The following is a 17,477-nucleotide window of genomic DNA, read 5'->3' on the forward strand; positions in this document are numbered from 1 at the left end:
ATTACTGTATCTTATTAATTTCAAACCAAGCATTTTATTTTTCAAAAATTCAATAACTATTATTACTTGCATACATACCTGCATGCTAGCTTGATTCTATTTATTTTAAATCAAACAAGCTATCGATAAATCAAAATTTATTAATGAATTCAAATTATTAGATTTTTGAATACACTTCAATAAAAAAATATTGTAATTCTTTATTTATTTAAAAAAATATCTATCAAACAAAATATATTCAATCTGTACAATTTCAATTTTTATAAAATTAGGAAAACAAATTAATTTAAATTAGAATTATTTTAAAAATAAAATTAAAATTTAAAATTATTAGCAAATTTAATTTTGAAATAGCTTGAATAAATTTATTTAAGAAAACTAGTATTGATTTTTAAAGGGAGATGGTATCTTATATTTTATTTTAATGAAGAAATTTAGAGATTTTTACTATAGGTAAATGTGGTATTTTGTATTTCGGATGTAAATTTAAGAGCTTCACCACCCTTTTTTTTCTAGGAATAGTAAAATAAATGATAAGAAAATAATTAGTAAAAATGATAATAAAAAATCCACTTTATTATTGATTAAATAGGTATCTTGCAATAAATTAAGTCTTAATTTTTTTAAATAAATAAACAATAATAAAATGATAAAAATTATTTATATCAACAATTTCATTCTTACTTATTTATAAAAAAATTTAAAAAGTAAATTTAAAAAATAAAATTTATTTAGAAACCATTTTTAATTTGTTTTTTTATTAAATTTTAGAAATAAAAAATAACTAATTTGAAAGATTCAATGAGATTAAATATAGGTTTGAAAAATAATAAATGGATGAATAATAAATATTGTATGATACTTACTTACTTTTTTTATTTAATAATTTTAAATTAGACCTCTAAAAACGATAGTTCAGACTTCAATTACTTTGTTCTATTGCTTAAACTTTACTTTTAAAATTATTTTTTAACTCTTTGAAGTCCTAAAAATCCACCATATCAGAATTCAAAAGATTTACATTAAATATCTTAGGAAAATTTTAATAAGATATAGAAAAAAAGACACTTTAAACTTCAAAAATTTATAAGATTGATATCAGATTGAACTAATAGCAACACAGACTAATAGACACTTCATGATAATTAGAATATTGAAATACTAGATTTTGATTGGTAAATTAATTATATAAATAAATAAAATAAACTAAAATCCAAAATACTTTTTAAAAAATGGAGAATATAAAAATTTAAAAGATTTTGTGGATAGACCAGGATGTTGAATCTGTGGAAAATACAAACTATCTAAACAAAATAAAATCTTTGGGCTTATCTGATGTTGAATTACAATGTTATAATAGCGTTGATGCTGCTATGAACTACTTGAAGAAATTACATTTTGACCATGTGAGACTTATTTGCTCTGGAAGACTCATGGAAAATCTGCTATAAGAAATGACAAAGAACAAACTCCAAGAACAAAATAACTTGACCTATACGCTATTTGTATTTAGTATGAACTCGTAACATTATAAGGATATTTATGCTAAGCTTCCTGAAGATCAGAGGATCTTTTGCACTAATAATTGTAGAGTTGGAAAAATAACTTGTATGATGTTCTCTGATAACTATGAAGATATGTTGAACTATATAAAAGCCGGTAATTACATCACATTTAATTTGAGATAAATGTCTTAGTATAAGCAATAGTTAATTTAAGTTGGTGAATCTTCTGGTTTGTTTGAATATAGCAATGATGTGTAGATTTTACCTGCCATTGATTTGACAGGGAAAAGCAATAAAAAGCTAAGTAATAGCAATGTTGATTTTATTGGTTATCAAAATAATATTTACACTTAGGTTCCTAAATTAGCTTATTTAATTAGACTCCCTTCTAAGAAATATCAATTAGATAACTTGAGCAAGTTATTAACTTGTGTTTTCAAGGTTGGAGAAGACTTTGATCTCACAGAAAATGAGTTATTACAGATTTTGAGATATTTTTGGATTTCTTCAACTTGCTGGAAAAACGAGTAAGTTGATAAGTATTTGTTGAGACTTTGGACTGAAGAGAGCAAATTCTATAAGATATTTAATGAAGTTCTAATCTCAGCTAACGAAAAAGCTATGAGCTACTTCCGCCATTTAGTCTATAGATATTTCCAAATCTTCTAATCTAAAAAATATCCTTATTACATAGGTACTGTTTACAGAGGTATTTAAGTAACTAATGAATAATTATAATAACTTCTTTAATTTGTGGGAGAAACGATTTACTTTACTACTTTCTTGTCAACCTCTAAAAGCAGAGATAGAGCTTTTAAGGGTAATGTGCTTTTTGAGATAGAAACCATTTCAAAAGACACTATGGATAAGCTAATTTTCAACTAAAATGTGGATATTTCTTCCTTTTCAATGTATCCTCAAGAACAAGAAGTTTTATTTTTACCTCTTGATGTATTTACAGTAAAATCCCATAGAATAGAAGGAAATCTAAATATTTTTAATCTTGTTGAAAACTCTGGTCTTCCATTTTAGCTCACTGCTTACTATCTAGGAAAATGATTTTAAGAAAAATACAAATTATTTTTTAATTATTCTCAAAAATAATTGTTTTTAAATTATGTTTTTTCATTCATCAATCATAAGATTTGTTTTCTTGAATTAGCAGAAATTGATTTTTTATTAAAATAATTTAAAATAGCAATGTGAATTTTGATATCATACAAAATAAAATAAAATTGAGAAGTAAAAACTATCCTAATTAATTGCATCATATAAGAGAGAAAAAAAATTGAAGATGAAAATCTTATTCAATTAAAAAAGATTCACAAGTTGTTAAAATATTTTTAATTCTTTATTTTTTATTTAATTTTTTTATATTTTTTTTAAAGCTAAAATACAAAAATGATAAAATACTGAAAAAAATTTAAACAAAATCTAATCAAAATTTATAAATGCAAATTATCAATTTTACTGTTTTAATAATCTAATAAGTGCAGTAAAAATTTTTCTTATAATAATTATTTTGGTCTAATAAGCTTATTTTAAATGCAAAAATTAATTTAAAAAAAGTAGCTTTTGAATTGTTGCATTAAAGATTAATTTGAAATATCTTAATTTAATTTGTGTTGATTTCAAATTTATATTGTAAAAAATCAATTGAAAAAAATCCTAAATAGTTGAATTAACAATAATATATTAAGATGTTGGATTATTTATAAATAATAAAATATTAGATTGATTATTCTCAAGATTTATCAAAAAATTTTTTATGATCAAACAAAAAGTGTTTTTTTAATTTGACTTAAATAAGTTACTCATTTTGAAAAGGCTTGATTACAAATTATTTTTAGGATTTTTTAGGACAAATTTATTATTTAATAAAGTGTTTAAGTAATATTTTAATTGTGTTTTATTAATTTATTATTTTAATAGGTGAAAATTTAATCTTTTTGAATTTATTCTATTAAAATACATGAAAAGTTAGAAGAATTTGTTTCAAAAAAAATTAAAACTATTTAATAGGTACAAAAAAGTAATAAATATCTTTTAAATTAAAAATAAAAATGTTGAAGATTTAAAAAATTTTTTAAATCAATGAATAAGTATTACAAATAAAAGAATTCCTTCATAATTAATTAGTAAATATGAAAATTTAAAAAAATATAAAAGAATAAAATGTAAATAATGTTACAAGTATTTATAAGAATAAATCGCTTTTTATTTAAATTAGATAAAATTCTAACTAAAGTGATCTATTAAAATTAGCAAAAACTAAGGATTAGATAATTTAAATTTAAAATTGATTTTAATAAGATATTAAAAATAGAATTATGTTTATCCTTATTTACAAGAGCAATGATAATTGTTATATATAAAAGAAAAAATTAATTGATATTTAGTTTGGTTATAAAGAAATCAATAAAATAAAGAAGAAAATTATTATAAAAGCTTAAATTTCTAATGAATTATTAAAATAAATATTTGAATTTATCATCTTGTACAAACTAATATAACAAATTAATGAAAGATATCAATCAATTCTTATCTGAAAAATAATAAAATAATAAAATAATTCAATTTATTAAGTCTATTCATGAAAATTTCAATTTGTTCTTATGTGCTTCTGCCAAGCCAAAATGAAATTGAGGATATTTATCATAAATTTAATAATGATACGTATAAAACGATCATATGTAAAATAGCTATGGTGTCATAACTCAGTAATTAAAAATTTTATTAGATTTTATCAAAATTAAGGAAATTTTCTTATCAATTAGACCTTTGTTGCCTAATATGTTATAAGATAGATGATTCGGATTAGGGATAAGGTAAAATTTACAATTTTTATAATTTAATTTTAAACCTTTTGCTCTAGATATTTTCATGGTATTCTTTAAATTCATAAAAATACATAATATAGACAAAATGATAAAATATGTATAATCGTAAATAAGATAGAATCATTTGATTGAATCTAATTGATAGCTCATTTTAAAACAGTTAAATAGTGGGGGTTCTTTTATAACTTGACTTCAAGTTCAGTTTCAAAGAATCAAGGAAGGATTCATTGAAAAATAAATAAATGCACCAAATACTCTAAAATATAACAATAATTTCTTAACAAAATACCAAACAAATATTATAATCAATAAGAAGTATCGATAAATCAGCTCTACCTACTATATTCTTTTACTAAGTATACTTACAAATAATTTGGGTTTCAAAGAAAGCTTATTTATTTATTTAATTGATAAATTTATGAGCTAAAAATATTTTCATCAAACATTTTTAATGAATGCTTGGATAAATTTTACCATTTTAAAAATAATTGAGCTTAAACGCTTCGATTATCTTTTTTTTACAGAAATTTGTGAGAATATTTTAAATTATTTATTATTTTTATCAGTAATATTTTTTTTCTTAAAGCCTACTTTAAGAATATTCATTTTCTCTGAGATTTCTATTTATTGCATGCTGCTTATCTTTTTGTTATTGAATTTATTTTTTGATCAAAAAATTTATTGTCAGATTTATAATAAATTTAATTTACTCAAAATAGAATGTTTTCAGTAATCCTAAATTTATTTGGTCTATTACTGGTATTATTAAGATTAATACTTAAAGAACCTCTACATTAAAAACAGAATAGAGAGATGATTATTTATTTATTTATTTCTTTGTTTGTCTGCTTGCTTATTTATACACTGCTCATATATTAATTAAATTTATAATTTTTTATTATAAATCAAATCAAAAATAAATAAATATCTATTTATTAATATATTATAAATATTTACTTCAAATGTAAAAGAGCTGCTTTTTATTTTTACAATAACTTTAGAAAGCATTACAGAAAAAATACTTACCACAGAATAATGCTGCAATTAATTATTTTATGTAGTATTCAGGAAGTAACTGGAATGACTAAGGTGATGTCGATGCCTGTTTAAGGTAGCCTACAATGAATTTTGTCGAGGTAGTTGCTGGTTAGGTCGTTAAGCTTTTTAGGGGTCTTTGTTTGCCTTCTGCATGCGATGCTTAATTTTTAAATGACAACAAGGATTTTATTTTCACAAAATCATAAACGTTTCATTTGCCTTAAGGGATTAAACCCTCTGATATAGAATTTTAACAATATCCTTCTGCTCCTTTCGATTATTCTTAAGCTTCTTTTATAATTATGACTTGCTTCTTTTCACTATTTATTTTTTGCTTTATAGGTGCTTATGTAATTTCTAAGACTAAAAATAGAGCTACCTCATAGTTAACAAAATCTCAAGTATCTAACACTACATCTGTAGCTTCAGTAATTGTTTAAAGAAATTAGATTGAAAGACCTCTTATTGATAAATCTGGTCCAACAGAAAGAACTGAAACAGCTACCGATCTTGAAGCACTGAGAGATTTGAAGTAATTTGAGAAGAAAAAACCTTTTATAATTAAGGTTATAGAATGCTGGAATTTAAAAGATAATTTGGATAAAATTCTCACACTAAATGTAAGCAACAAACAATTAATGGCTTTCAATTGTCTCCGTGTCATAAGCTTCTGTTAAGTTATTCTTGGCCATGGATTTTTTGTAAATACTTAATACTTTTCAAATTTCTAAGACTTTTAAATCATCTAAAGCTAGCCTTTCCTCTTATTTGTTTTCGGATGCTTGTACTCAGTTGATGTCTTTTTCTTCCTTGGAGGCTTTTTTGTAGCCTATGTCTCAGCTGATCCTAAATTCATGACTTTCTTTTCTTTAAAAAAGCCAGTTAAAGCTTTTATGGCCTATTTCATGGCTATTGTTAATCGTTTATTCAGAATTTCGCCTTCATATTACATAGTTTTATTTATTGTTTGGAAATACACAGACTTTTTAGCATCTTCTCCCACTTGGCCCCAATATGAAATATTCTCATCAGATTGCGATTCTATATGGTGGTAGAAAGTATTATATATTGATAACTTTACTACTGATTCAACAAAATGTTTCGTATGGTCATGGTATCTTGCCTGTGACATTTAAATGTTTGTAGGTTCTCTCTTATTAATAATAATCTATGCTAATCATAGAATTGTTGGAAAAATTTCTATAATCCTAGCCTGTATAATAAGTGTGATATTTGGTATACTCCTTGCTGATAAGCACAACTATCATATAACTATTTCATAGCTAACTGTTCCTACAGCTAATTATTACACAAAACCCTATTTTAGATGCCCTCCTTACTTAGTTGGCCTTTACCTAGGTATCCTCTATAAAGAATTTACTTCTTTGAAAGGGGATGACAAATAATCTAAAACAGGTTTTGCAAAAATATAAAAACTAGTACAAAATAACCAATATATTAAATGGGTTATGTATATCTTAGGTTTGGGCATAATTTCCGTCTTAATATTTGGTCCTCGTTAGCTTTAGGTTCATGGAAAAAATTATTGGAATAAACATGTTTAGCATATTTGGTATGGAGTTTGCAGACCTTTATACGTAATCGGAGTTACTCTCATAATATTGCCAGGAATGTGTGGTTCTAATGATCTAATTATGAGAGTAATGAGTAGTAAAGTCTTCTAACTTTTAGCTAAGCTTACTTATTAAGGCTATTTAGTACATTTTGTAATCCTCACATATACACTTTGGAGCTTTAAAGATCCAATATACCTAAACAATGAAAATATCATCTCACTTTACATTGTTTAATTGCCCATCGTTTTATTTATTTCTTTCTTGTTTGTCCTCTTTTTCGAATAGCCATTCACTAACTTAGCTAATATTCTATTTGCCAGTAGAAAGTAAGCCCAAAGGACACAAAGACCCGAATAAGAAAAGATAAAGAGCAAATAAATCAATTGAACTAATTAAATAAATCCTTAAAAATCTTCATAAAAAATTTATTTTTATAAAAAACGCTTGATTAACATTTCTTAAATAAATTTTTGTTTAAATTGTATAAAGTAAAAAAGTGCATAATAATACTAATTAATAATTTCTTTGCTTTCATATTTTCACAAAGCTCAAATATTTAAATTTTAATTTTTTATGATTAAAGGCGAGGGGTAAATCTATTTTTAAAAAAGACAAAGACTAGTAAATAATAAAGAAAATTTTTTCTTTTTACTTTGATTGATAAAAATTTTAATTTTATTTTCTTTAAAAGTGAAAAAATAATAATTTTAATTTATGAAAGAAAGTAGAACACAAAATACTAAATAATTTTAGCTAAATTGAATTATAATTATTTGATTTTTTTCAATTAAATATTATTATTCAGTTTTTACTTTTTAATCGACTTTTTGGTTATGGAGATTTACTTTTAGATTAATCTCTTTATTAATCTTAAACTCTATAATTATCTGCATTGTGAGGTTAAGGACTCGATTTTCTTTTTACCTGAGGCGAAGCTTTGTATTAAGTACTCTCTACAGCTTTAGGTTCAATTAAAGTAAATCTTTTATTTAATAGATAAATAATTATATTAAGTTAAAATAAAGTGATTACCCTAATGCTTAAATAAAAATTTCATTGAGAATTTCATATCCATATTTCATCCCTTAAGGAAGCATTAATTCCTAAGGAACTTAATATTTAAAAGCTAGTTCTTTTTCTTACACCTTTTTATATCCCTAATTTATTTATGATTTAATAATTTAATAATCAAATCATTGATTTATTCAAAAAAATTTTTAATTACCTCTGGTAACTCGGTATTTGGGTTTTATTTAAGCTATTTATTGAGTTCTTGCTTCATTTAAAATTCTTCATAGTTTATTTTATCAGGGTCTTCAAATATGTTTGTGCTATGGCCTTACTTTCTAGTTATACTTTTCATATATTCAATTAACTTTTCAATAGAGTAGCTTATGGGCAAATGACGAAGATCTTAAGGTGGTTTGGAGCAAAATTTGTAAGAAAATTAAATGATATATTGTTCAAATCCTTTAAAATCTATTTATTGAAAATCATTCTATTTATTTTAAATTAATTAAAATTTTATTTTTAATCAAATTTAATAAATTTTTGATATTTTTACTTTTTTATTTAGGTAATTGGTATTGATAAGCTTAAAAATAGTTTTGTGCTCTTCTTAAGTTATATATTAAATCAATTCATAATCTTTAATCATTTTCCAAACTTCTGCTGATGTTATTGATTAGGCTTTATCCTTTAGTTTATCGAAGGTCATACCTTAATTATCAAATGTCTAAACTAAATTTATAAATTTTGTGGTTTTTTTACTCAAATATTAATTTATCATTTAAATTATTAGCTTTAAAAAATAATAATATTTTAAAAACTGTTAATAAATTCAAATACAGATTAATGATTTAAGCTTTAAATCACTTAATCATTAAAATATTTTGATGTAACTTTTTAGTGTGAATTAAATTTGTGAAAATTTGAATGGAACTTTAATTCGATTATTTAAATTTAAAAAAATTAAAATTTATTTAATAAAATATTTGAAATTTGTTATTTAACTTTAAATAAATACTCTCAAAGTCAAAAATAGTTAGTTTAAATTTAAATTTTACTTTAACTATTTTTTAATTTTTTTATGAGGAAATTATTAAATTTTTACCAATTTTGATTTTGTAAAATTTTTATAATTCTTTGAAAATATTTTAAAGTAAAATAATTAAAATGTTTAAGCTTTAAAGTTAGTTTTAATTAAAATATTTAAATAAAAATATTAATTAATTATACTTGAATTAGAGTATTTCACAAAAAGATGCCTAAAAAGCTTATGGTATTTTTTTAAAAGAGCTTCAGCCATTAATTTATCACGGTCTTCTTCTTAATTTAAATCAAAGTAGTTTAATTAAGGAGATACTTTTTTATTATCTTTTTTCATTTCTTTTTCTCGAGAGCCAAATTCAAATAAATGATTTGCCTCTGTATCTGGTTTGTTTTTGGCTGCAATACCCTGCTCTATACTTCTCACTTCAAGCTACTTTCGAAGTTGTTGTTTTTATTTTTCTATCTATTAATTTTCAACTTCTTTCTTTTTTTAATCACTTTCCTACTTAGCTTTATATTCTTTTTTTTTATCTTCAATAATTTAAAGAATTTTAGGATCTGTTTCTTGTGGCTTTCTCAGCTATGCCAATTTATACTGCTCTTCTTTTGTCAATGTTATTTTTTTCTTTTGATGTTTTAATGCATATTTTTTAAGGTTCTCTGTTACTTTTTTTTCATGGTCATTCATATATTTCATATTTTCTTAATTTTCCCTCTCTTCTTGCTCTTCTCTTTCTTTTTTTTATATTCTTTTAAAATTATAAATATTTAACAAACATGTTTTAAGTTTAAGCTACTTACTCTATGTGACTTTAGTACTCTTTTTTGTATTCTTAAATAATTTCTTTAGGATCTCCGAATTCTTCCAATACATGCATCATACCTTTCCATTTATATTAAAAGAGAGTCTTGTGTTAATTAAGATTATTGTATTTAATTAAATACCTTTGTTTTCTTTTTTCTGGAACTCTTCAATTTGAATGGCTGTGTGAGCAACTAAAGGCTTCATTTTTAAATTTATTGGTCTGCTTTATATGTTAGCTATAGATTTTAAAAGTTAAACAATTTTAGCCCTTTTTTGAGCATTTATTAGTTCTTGTTCTATTTCTGAAGGCTGTAAAACGAGCGATTTAGAAGCTGCTTAGTTATTGTATAGTGGCAATACTTTTTCTTTTGGTTTCTTTTTTTTCTCACTTGCATAATACATTGCAAGATTAATTTTGATGAATTTATTTAAATAGTCTTAAACTGAAGGAATATCATAATATTTATAGAGAAGCTCCATGAAACAATCATGGACAATATTAGAAAAAATAATATTGTTTAAAAGAATTTTTCCAAGAAAATCTATCAGCAAAACGAGTAATTTTGTGTTCAAGTTTTTGTTTCTAGAAATAAAATTTAGAAATTAGAAATCACAAACATTCAACTTTTCAAATATCTTATCAGAAGCTTATATTTGTGAAATATATGGTTCTAGCATTATTCCTACTGGAATCGAAGGTATTTCATTAAAAATATCAATAAAATTTATTAGACAGAATTCTCTCATGCTAAGGTTTTCTAAGCTCGAGATCAAAATTTAAGTGAGTGCCTTAATTTATTTTATTTTAAATAAAAGACTGATCAGATAGAAATAGATTTTATTTATTATACTCTAAATTATTTGGGTTTGTTTATTTTTTATTTCATTGAGAGTAATTAAGAAATTTTTCTTGATAATAATATTTTACTTTGTAAATTTTTGGTGCATAAAAGTTCTTTTCTTTTCCGAGTTTCATTAGCAGCCTAAAGAGTTAACCTTAGCAGTTAATGCCTAATAAGACACTTTAACTTGAATCATAGCATCCTTCAATTAAATGATTTATGACTTGATTAGCCCTTGATTCAGCCTCTTCAATTTTTTTGGGGTGATTTATCCAACATTCTGACAAAAAATTTAAAGCTTCTAATCTTAAATCATTTTATATGTATGGCTGTGCACATTCAAATGCTATTTCTAACCAATCTTCCATTATTCCATTTTGTAAGACCTGTTAAAATTTGAAGAAATTATTTTTTATTAATTAATTATTCCATAAGTGTTTCAAAAATATTAAAAACTATCCTAAAATAATTTTTTACTTCTTATAATATAAACGGATGAGAACTGATAGGCTAAATAATAGTACTAATAAAATGCATGTGGTCTTTAGTGTCAGGTAATTCAACTTTAAGGTAAGTAGTAAATAGTTCAACAAAATTAAATTGCCCATACTAATAGAATATTTTCACTATTTCTTCATTTAGTTTTGGGTGTCTCTTAATACATTTAATACATGTGTAAAGTCCATTGTTATTATCATTGACGAACCAGTCCCAAGCCTTATTTGAAAGGCTTCTTTTATTAAATTCAACCCCAAAGCCAAATATAAAATTGCAAGCAAGCTAAGCAACAGTATCATTTTTACAAACCATTCCTGTTTTAAGTGCCTTTTTTTAGTTTATTTTCTTAATATTTTAAAATATCATAAAAGCAAATACATACATTCATTATGATAAAGATTATTTTCATATCTTTTAAGCAGAGCTCAAAAAAATGAGTGATGTACTCATTGATGTTCTAAAAAAGCAGAATAATAGGATCGTACAGTCCTCTCACTCCTTTAACGATTGCATGAGCTAAATACTTACAATTCTCAGTCATTAGACTTGCAGACTTATATAAAGCAATAAAAAAAGCATTATGGAAAAATATTTTTAATAACTAAATTAAGATTCTTTAATTTTTTATTTAAAATTTAGATTTAAAAAGAGAATATCAACAAAGAAATGTTTAGAAATAGAATTTTTTAAAAACTAAATAATCTTTGGTTTTTTATTTTAAATTTAGTCTTTTCAGCCACAAAAAAAGAAAGCCAAAAATTCTTTCAAAATAAAATTTTAAAAAACAATTTTATTAAGTTTTATAATTTTGATTTAGATTTTTAAGAAACTTTGTAGATTAAGATATTTATTCAATATTTCTCTGCTTATTTTTTCTATGTTAAATTATTTCTTTCTTTCTATCATAAATTAAATTATAGAAGCTAAAAGAGAATATCGAATTATTTTAAAATGGAATTACTTAGTTAGGAGTTAAGTGCAGACTTTTGGACATTAATGCAATCAAGAATTCTAAGGAAGAAGAAGTTTAGAGAGGATCCTTTTCTATCTATACCTTTTTCAAATCAACTGTATCTAATTTCAATATTTATAGTAAGATATAAAGAAAGGTTATTCGTAGGAATAATTTAAGATATCAATCAAATAGTCTATTAAATTATTTTTTGTTAGTTAGTTAGTTACTTTCTTTTTCTTTTTACTTTGAAGGCGATAATTATTATGTTTTCTGTACATAATTCTGATAATCGGGATATTTTTTTATTACATATTGATGTAATGTGTCCAATAAGTGATTTGCGGCCTGGAAATCTCCTGAAGCGATGAGTGTTTTTTGATCTGGATGAACTGAAATATCGTATTTTATAAAATAAGACAAAACAATATTCCAATTGAAGAATTTTGAAGAAGGTTTGTTTCCCTCTTTGAGTGAACCAATGTTTGGAAGTGGCTATTCTGGCAAATTATTTTTTATTTACTGAATCCTATTTATTTATTTTGCTATCTTGGCGAAATATATTGCATTTTCAAAATTAGCAGACATCTCCTTTGGAAGCCTGACTTGTTGATTGCTTAAGCGAGTGGCTTCTTATGGTATGATGTCAAAGCTTACTAAAAATTTAAAGAGTTATTCACTTATTTCCATCTTAAAAGCTGAACAGAATCAGATTTAAAGTAAAAAAATGATTTTAGCTTGTTAATTTGTTATAATCAAGTTAAACGTATCTGAAATTACTTTATATAAATACTCAAAGCTAGTAAAAGCTAAAACAAACAAGAATTATTAAAGATTTAGAGGTTATTAACATTAACTGAGATAATAATTCGCAGAATCCCAATCAATCAATTTTTTAACCAACTATCCTCCCAAAATAATAAATTTTTTGAAAAATAAGCATATGTAAGATTAAATTTTTTTAGAAAATGACATTTTTTTAACAAATAATAAATTAATAACTTTCTATATTTATCAAGAGTTTTTTATAATGAAAATAGCACAAACTTTAACAATTTTTTATTTTAATTAAAAGAAGTATTTTATAAATTAATTAAAATATTTTTATATTATTTTCAAACTGAATATTTAATTTTAACAAACTAGATTTTATTTATCTACAAATGCTAATTTCTAACAAGTAAGCAAATTATTAATTTCTAAGTTAAAAATAAATGCAAATTAGTTAATTTGAAGTATTTTAACTGATAATTAGTGTTATTAAATAATATTATTAATACTAATTAGTGTTATTAAATAATATCATTAATACTAATTAGTGTTTTATAAAATAAAAACTAATTAAAATATTTCTATATTATTTTAGCAATAAATATATATTTATATATTTTAACAAAATAGATTTTATTTAATTACAAATATTAATTTATATTTCTAAGCAAGCGAAAAATAAATGCAAATTAGTTAATTTGATGTATTTTAACTGATAATTAATTAGTGTTATTAAATATGATTAATACTAAATAAATATTTTTATATTACTTTCTTAATACATATTTAATTTTAACAAACTAGATTTTATTTAATTACAAATGTTAATTTATAGAAAGTAAATTATTAATTTGCAAGCTAAAAATTAATTCAATTTAGTGAATTTGATGTATTTTAACTGATAATTAGAGTTATTAAATATTCTCAATATTAATTAATTATACTAGTAATATTTTATTTTTTATTTTGAGATAATATTAATTAATTAATTGATTATTATTTGGGATCTAATTCAGTTATAATTAGATTGTTCTATGCATGGAGAGTAAATATTTTTTCTTTACATTAAATACTAGAAAGCTTATCTTAAACTGATGAAAGATAATGAAAAAGTTACTCGAAATAAGAAAATTAGAATTTGATTGAAAGTAAATGTTATCTACATGAAAAAAAAATTAATTTTCAAAAGCGTGTTTCATTTTTTTTTCTTCAAAAATTAATTAATTGAAAATAAATAAAATACTGATAAATGCTAATTAACATATCAAATTAGTTCTTTCTTAAAAATTTTGCTGTTAAAAATAATATTTAATAATTAACTAATTTTTTTTTCGATCTAAATTTTTATGTTTGACTTTATTTTTTTAAGTCTTGCAATCGAAATACTAACAAACTAACGTTTGCTTGCTTTTTGTATGAAAGATAAATGTTTGCATGAAAAATTCAGTATTAGCTTTCAATCAAGGAGCTAGCAAGCTAGTAAGCAAGCAAGCAACAAAGCAGACAACAAGTTTGATGTTAATAATGTTTTTCGCAAAAAAATAAATAAATAAAGAAAGAAAAATGAAAATGGAATGGAAATACAATAAAATAAATTATATATCTTTTGTTTATAAAATTTATTGATAAAAATCAATAAAAAAATCATCAATAAAATTTAATCATATTAAAAAATTATTAATTTAGTAGAAAACGCGAAACTTTCTTAATAATTATTAATGCTATTACATTCATTTTGATTGACTGATTGATCTTTCTAATTAATAGAAGCAACCAATTTGCTAATTAAAATTTAGTAATAATTAAATGCTATATCAATTAAAGAAAGAGTGTTAACAAAAAATAAGAAAAAGGGAAAAAGAGTCGCTAAATTTTATAAATCTTAAAAGAAAGAATAATAATTAAAAAAACAAAATTAAGACAATAAAGCTTGTCAATAAATATATATTATATTTATATATACAAAGACACTCAGTCAAGTAATTAAATAGTCTATTATTCTCTGTTTTCATAGAAGAGTAAGAAAGAGCAGGCAAGCAGCATTTTTTAGCAGTTAAACTTCATATCTCAATAACAAATAAGAGCAGAAAGATGTACTCAATTCAATTCATGGAAGAAATGTAATTGTTTATTCGCTTTTCTAATTAAATTCTCCAAACCATATTTTAAATTTTCTTAACTCTAGTTAACAAACAGTTCTCCTCCTACTTTACTTAATAAAAAAGCAAACATAAATCCAAAAAAAATAAAGCAAAAAGCGTTTAAATAAATGGGCCAAAAAGCTCAATTCTTCAATTAAAATGCTAATTTCAATAAAATTAAGTAGCAACCCATATTAAACTAATTTTATTATATAGAGAAAAGGAAAACTTCTCAAACAGCGGCCAAATTAGTCCTATTTCTATGAATTTCAACGGAGTTGCGCAAAAAAATTTTTCTTATTACAATAAGGACAACATAGATTTAAATAGGTTCTTCGAAAAAATGACCTTTTAGGACTTGTACAATGACTTCGCTGAGGAAAATACACCTTAACACTCAGGCAGTCTACAATCTTGTTCCAGCTCCAACTAACCTCAACAAATAAGCTAGAATTGTAATACTCCTAACAACTAGATCACTTAAACTTCTTGTTAAATGCCCCTTTAAGAGTTCACAAATAACTACTAAAATATGAATTATCGCTAAAAAATTTAATTATAAAGCTAATCATCCTTCTGCTCTTCAGCTTCTACTAACTCCTCTTAAATATCCTCTTTTGGGTCTGCAGCAGCATATTAAGCAAACCCTTTTAGTAATATTACCAACATCAAAGGCAATAATTGCACTGTGATTACTACTTAAGGAAACACTCCATCTCATTTCAGCCATCAACACGCTGCAAACCAACAACTTCTACAAAACATTCCCTTTAATAAGCAAACTTCATTTAAAGTGGAGAAAAAATAGACCAAATAGCTTAGATTGAAAAATTCACTTGATGAATTTTTTGCTCGTCCACTTGATTGCAAATTCTAGTAGAAAATAATGTATTAAAATACATGCCCATATATTATCCCTATGAGTGTAAATTCTATGTAAAATTATAGTGATCAATTCTGCAACAACAACAATAGCAATAAAAACAACGGCAACAATACTTACGATCTTTTCTCTAATTCAACTAACAGCAGCAGCTGTTTTTCATTATTTATGAGCCAGTAAAACAGCCAAAGCTTCTCAGAAAGTGAAACAAACTCAGAATTCTCTGTTTATTGAAAAAACTCTTGTAAATAAACAAAAAATAAGAAGTGAGTTAATTAATTTCACAGCTATAAGCAAATAAACAAACAAAACAACAAACACCCTAATTAATTTAAGTTACAAACGAATTATTTTGAATATCAGATATATCCTAGTCTTATATTCTAGTGTTATTTAATTTTCAACTAACTATTAGCATAACAAAAATTTCTAATTTAATGACAAGTTATTTACCTAATAAAATCTGCGCTCTTAGATATTCCTAATCCAACATGCATCATAATTATCGAATACGAACATTTTTTATCAAATAAAACTGATAGTCATTTATTTTCTTCTTAATTTTTTACAAACAGCAATGCTTTATTTAAAAAGATAGAAAATAAAAACTAATTACAATTAATAATAAATAAACTATTCAGGCAAATGATTGTTTACTTTTCTATTAAATAAATTGCATAGCTAATTTTTGAATTTAAAAAGACCTATTAAAAATAATTAATTAACCAAAGGATTAGATTAAAAATAAATTTGAGCACAAACTATCTATTCTTACTATACTTACTTATTAACAATAAGTAAAGAACTAGATTCTATTTAAATTAGAAGTTAAGAATATGCTAATGGTAACCTAAAATGAGAGAACACAAAATAAATAAATAAATATAAAACTAATTTCAATTTTTTTCCAAATTATAATAAATATATAAATAATTATAAAAAAATATATAATTAAATAAATAAGAAAAATAAGTAATTAAATATAAAGGATGTATAAACTAAAACAATTTGGTAAGCCATTTAAATTTAATAAATCAACCAATCAATCAAACTACCAAAGAACCAACATTTTTACTGTAATAATTAATGATAGAACTATCTATCTATCAACTTGAATAATAAACAAATAAATATCTACTTATCAAAAATAATATTAATTTAACATATTAGAACTATTGAATTTAAGTGTATGTTTTTATATTTTAATTTATTGTATTATCTTTAAATAAATTATTCAATTAACAACCAATCAAATTATTCATTTTGATAATAAATTAAATTTAATCTTAACTGTATTTTTTAAATAAAATTTATTACTAAATTCTATTTAACTTTTGTTTATGAGCTAGCTCTACAAATTTTTAGTTACGATTATTACAATTTTTCTTCAGTTTAGTCTAAATAAATTATTTTTTTAGGCACTCTAATGATTCACTCACTCATTTGATTAAATGATTTGACAATAAAAAAAGACTCTTCATTAAAATAATTATTAATGTCAATATAAATATTTAAATCTTATATTTGGATATTAAATAAATAAAGTATCCCATTCATGCTTAAGCATTAAAGA

At 22.9% G+C, this 17,477-nt stretch overlaps 5 protein-coding genes across 5 annotated transcripts; 4 read left to right on the forward strand and 1 right to left on the reverse strand. All coding sequences in view use genetic code 6, as the record gives it.

Moving 5' to 3' along the window:
- Positions 1–143: 143 nt before the first annotated feature.
- TTHERM_00322940 (transmembrane protein, putative) lies at positions 144–1,142 on the forward strand (the record flags this gene model as incomplete). Its single annotated transcript, XM_001012995.1, has 3 exons — positions 144–192; positions 454–521; positions 915–1,142. 3 exons carry the CDS (start codon positions 144–146, stop codon positions 1,140–1,142), a joined length of 345 nt encoding a protein of 114 aa, XP_001012995.1.
- Positions 1,143–1,232: 90 nt separating this feature from the next.
- TTHERM_00322950 (NAD:arginine ADP-ribosyltransferase) lies at positions 1,233–2,564 on the forward strand (the record flags this gene model as incomplete). Its single annotated transcript, XM_001012996.1, has 1 exon — positions 1,233–2,564. One exon carries the CDS (start codon positions 1,233–1,235, stop codon positions 2,562–2,564), a length of 1,332 nt encoding a protein of 443 aa, XP_001012996.1.
- Positions 2,565–5,307: 2,743 nt separating this feature from the next.
- Positions 5,308–7,347, forward strand: TTHERM_00322970 (acyltransferase family protein; the record flags this gene model as incomplete). The annotated part of the gene is made up of 1 exon (XM_001012998.1): positions 5,308–7,347. The coding sequence occupies one exon, from the start codon at positions 5,308–5,310 to the stop codon at positions 7,345–7,347; it is 2,040 nt and encodes a 679-aa protein (XP_001012998.1).
- A 414-nt stretch (positions 7,348–7,761) lies between these two features.
- Positions 7,762–12,799, reverse strand: TTHERM_00322980 (hypothetical protein; the record flags this gene model as incomplete). The annotated part of the gene is made up of 12 exons (XM_001012999.2): positions 7,762–7,942; positions 7,993–8,117; positions 8,186–8,458; positions 8,525–8,700; positions 9,199–9,761; positions 9,814–9,895; positions 9,958–10,606; positions 10,746–11,045; positions 11,137–11,484; positions 11,540–11,710; positions 12,119–12,231; positions 12,340–12,799. 12 exons carry the CDS (start codon positions 12,797–12,799, stop codon positions 7,762–7,764), a joined length of 3,441 nt encoding a protein of 1,146 aa, XP_001012999.2.
- Positions 12,800–14,752: 1,953 nt separating this feature from the next.
- Positions 14,753–16,138, forward strand: TTHERM_00322990 (hypothetical protein; the record flags this gene model as incomplete). The annotated part of the gene is made up of 2 exons (XM_001013000.3): positions 14,753–15,000; positions 15,238–16,138. The coding sequence occupies exons 1-2, from the start codon at positions 14,972–14,974 to the stop codon at positions 16,136–16,138; spliced, it is 930 nt and encodes a 309-aa protein (XP_001013000.2). The 5' UTR covers positions 14,753–14,971.
- Positions 16,139–17,477: the final 1,339 nt, after the last annotated feature.

Source organism: Tetrahymena thermophila (assembly GCF_000189635.1).
Source record: "Tetrahymena thermophila SB210 genomic scaffold scf_8254691, whole genome shotgun sequence".
Lineage (NCBI taxonomy): Eukaryota > Ciliophora > Oligohymenophorea > Hymenostomatida > Tetrahymenidae > Tetrahymena > Tetrahymena thermophila.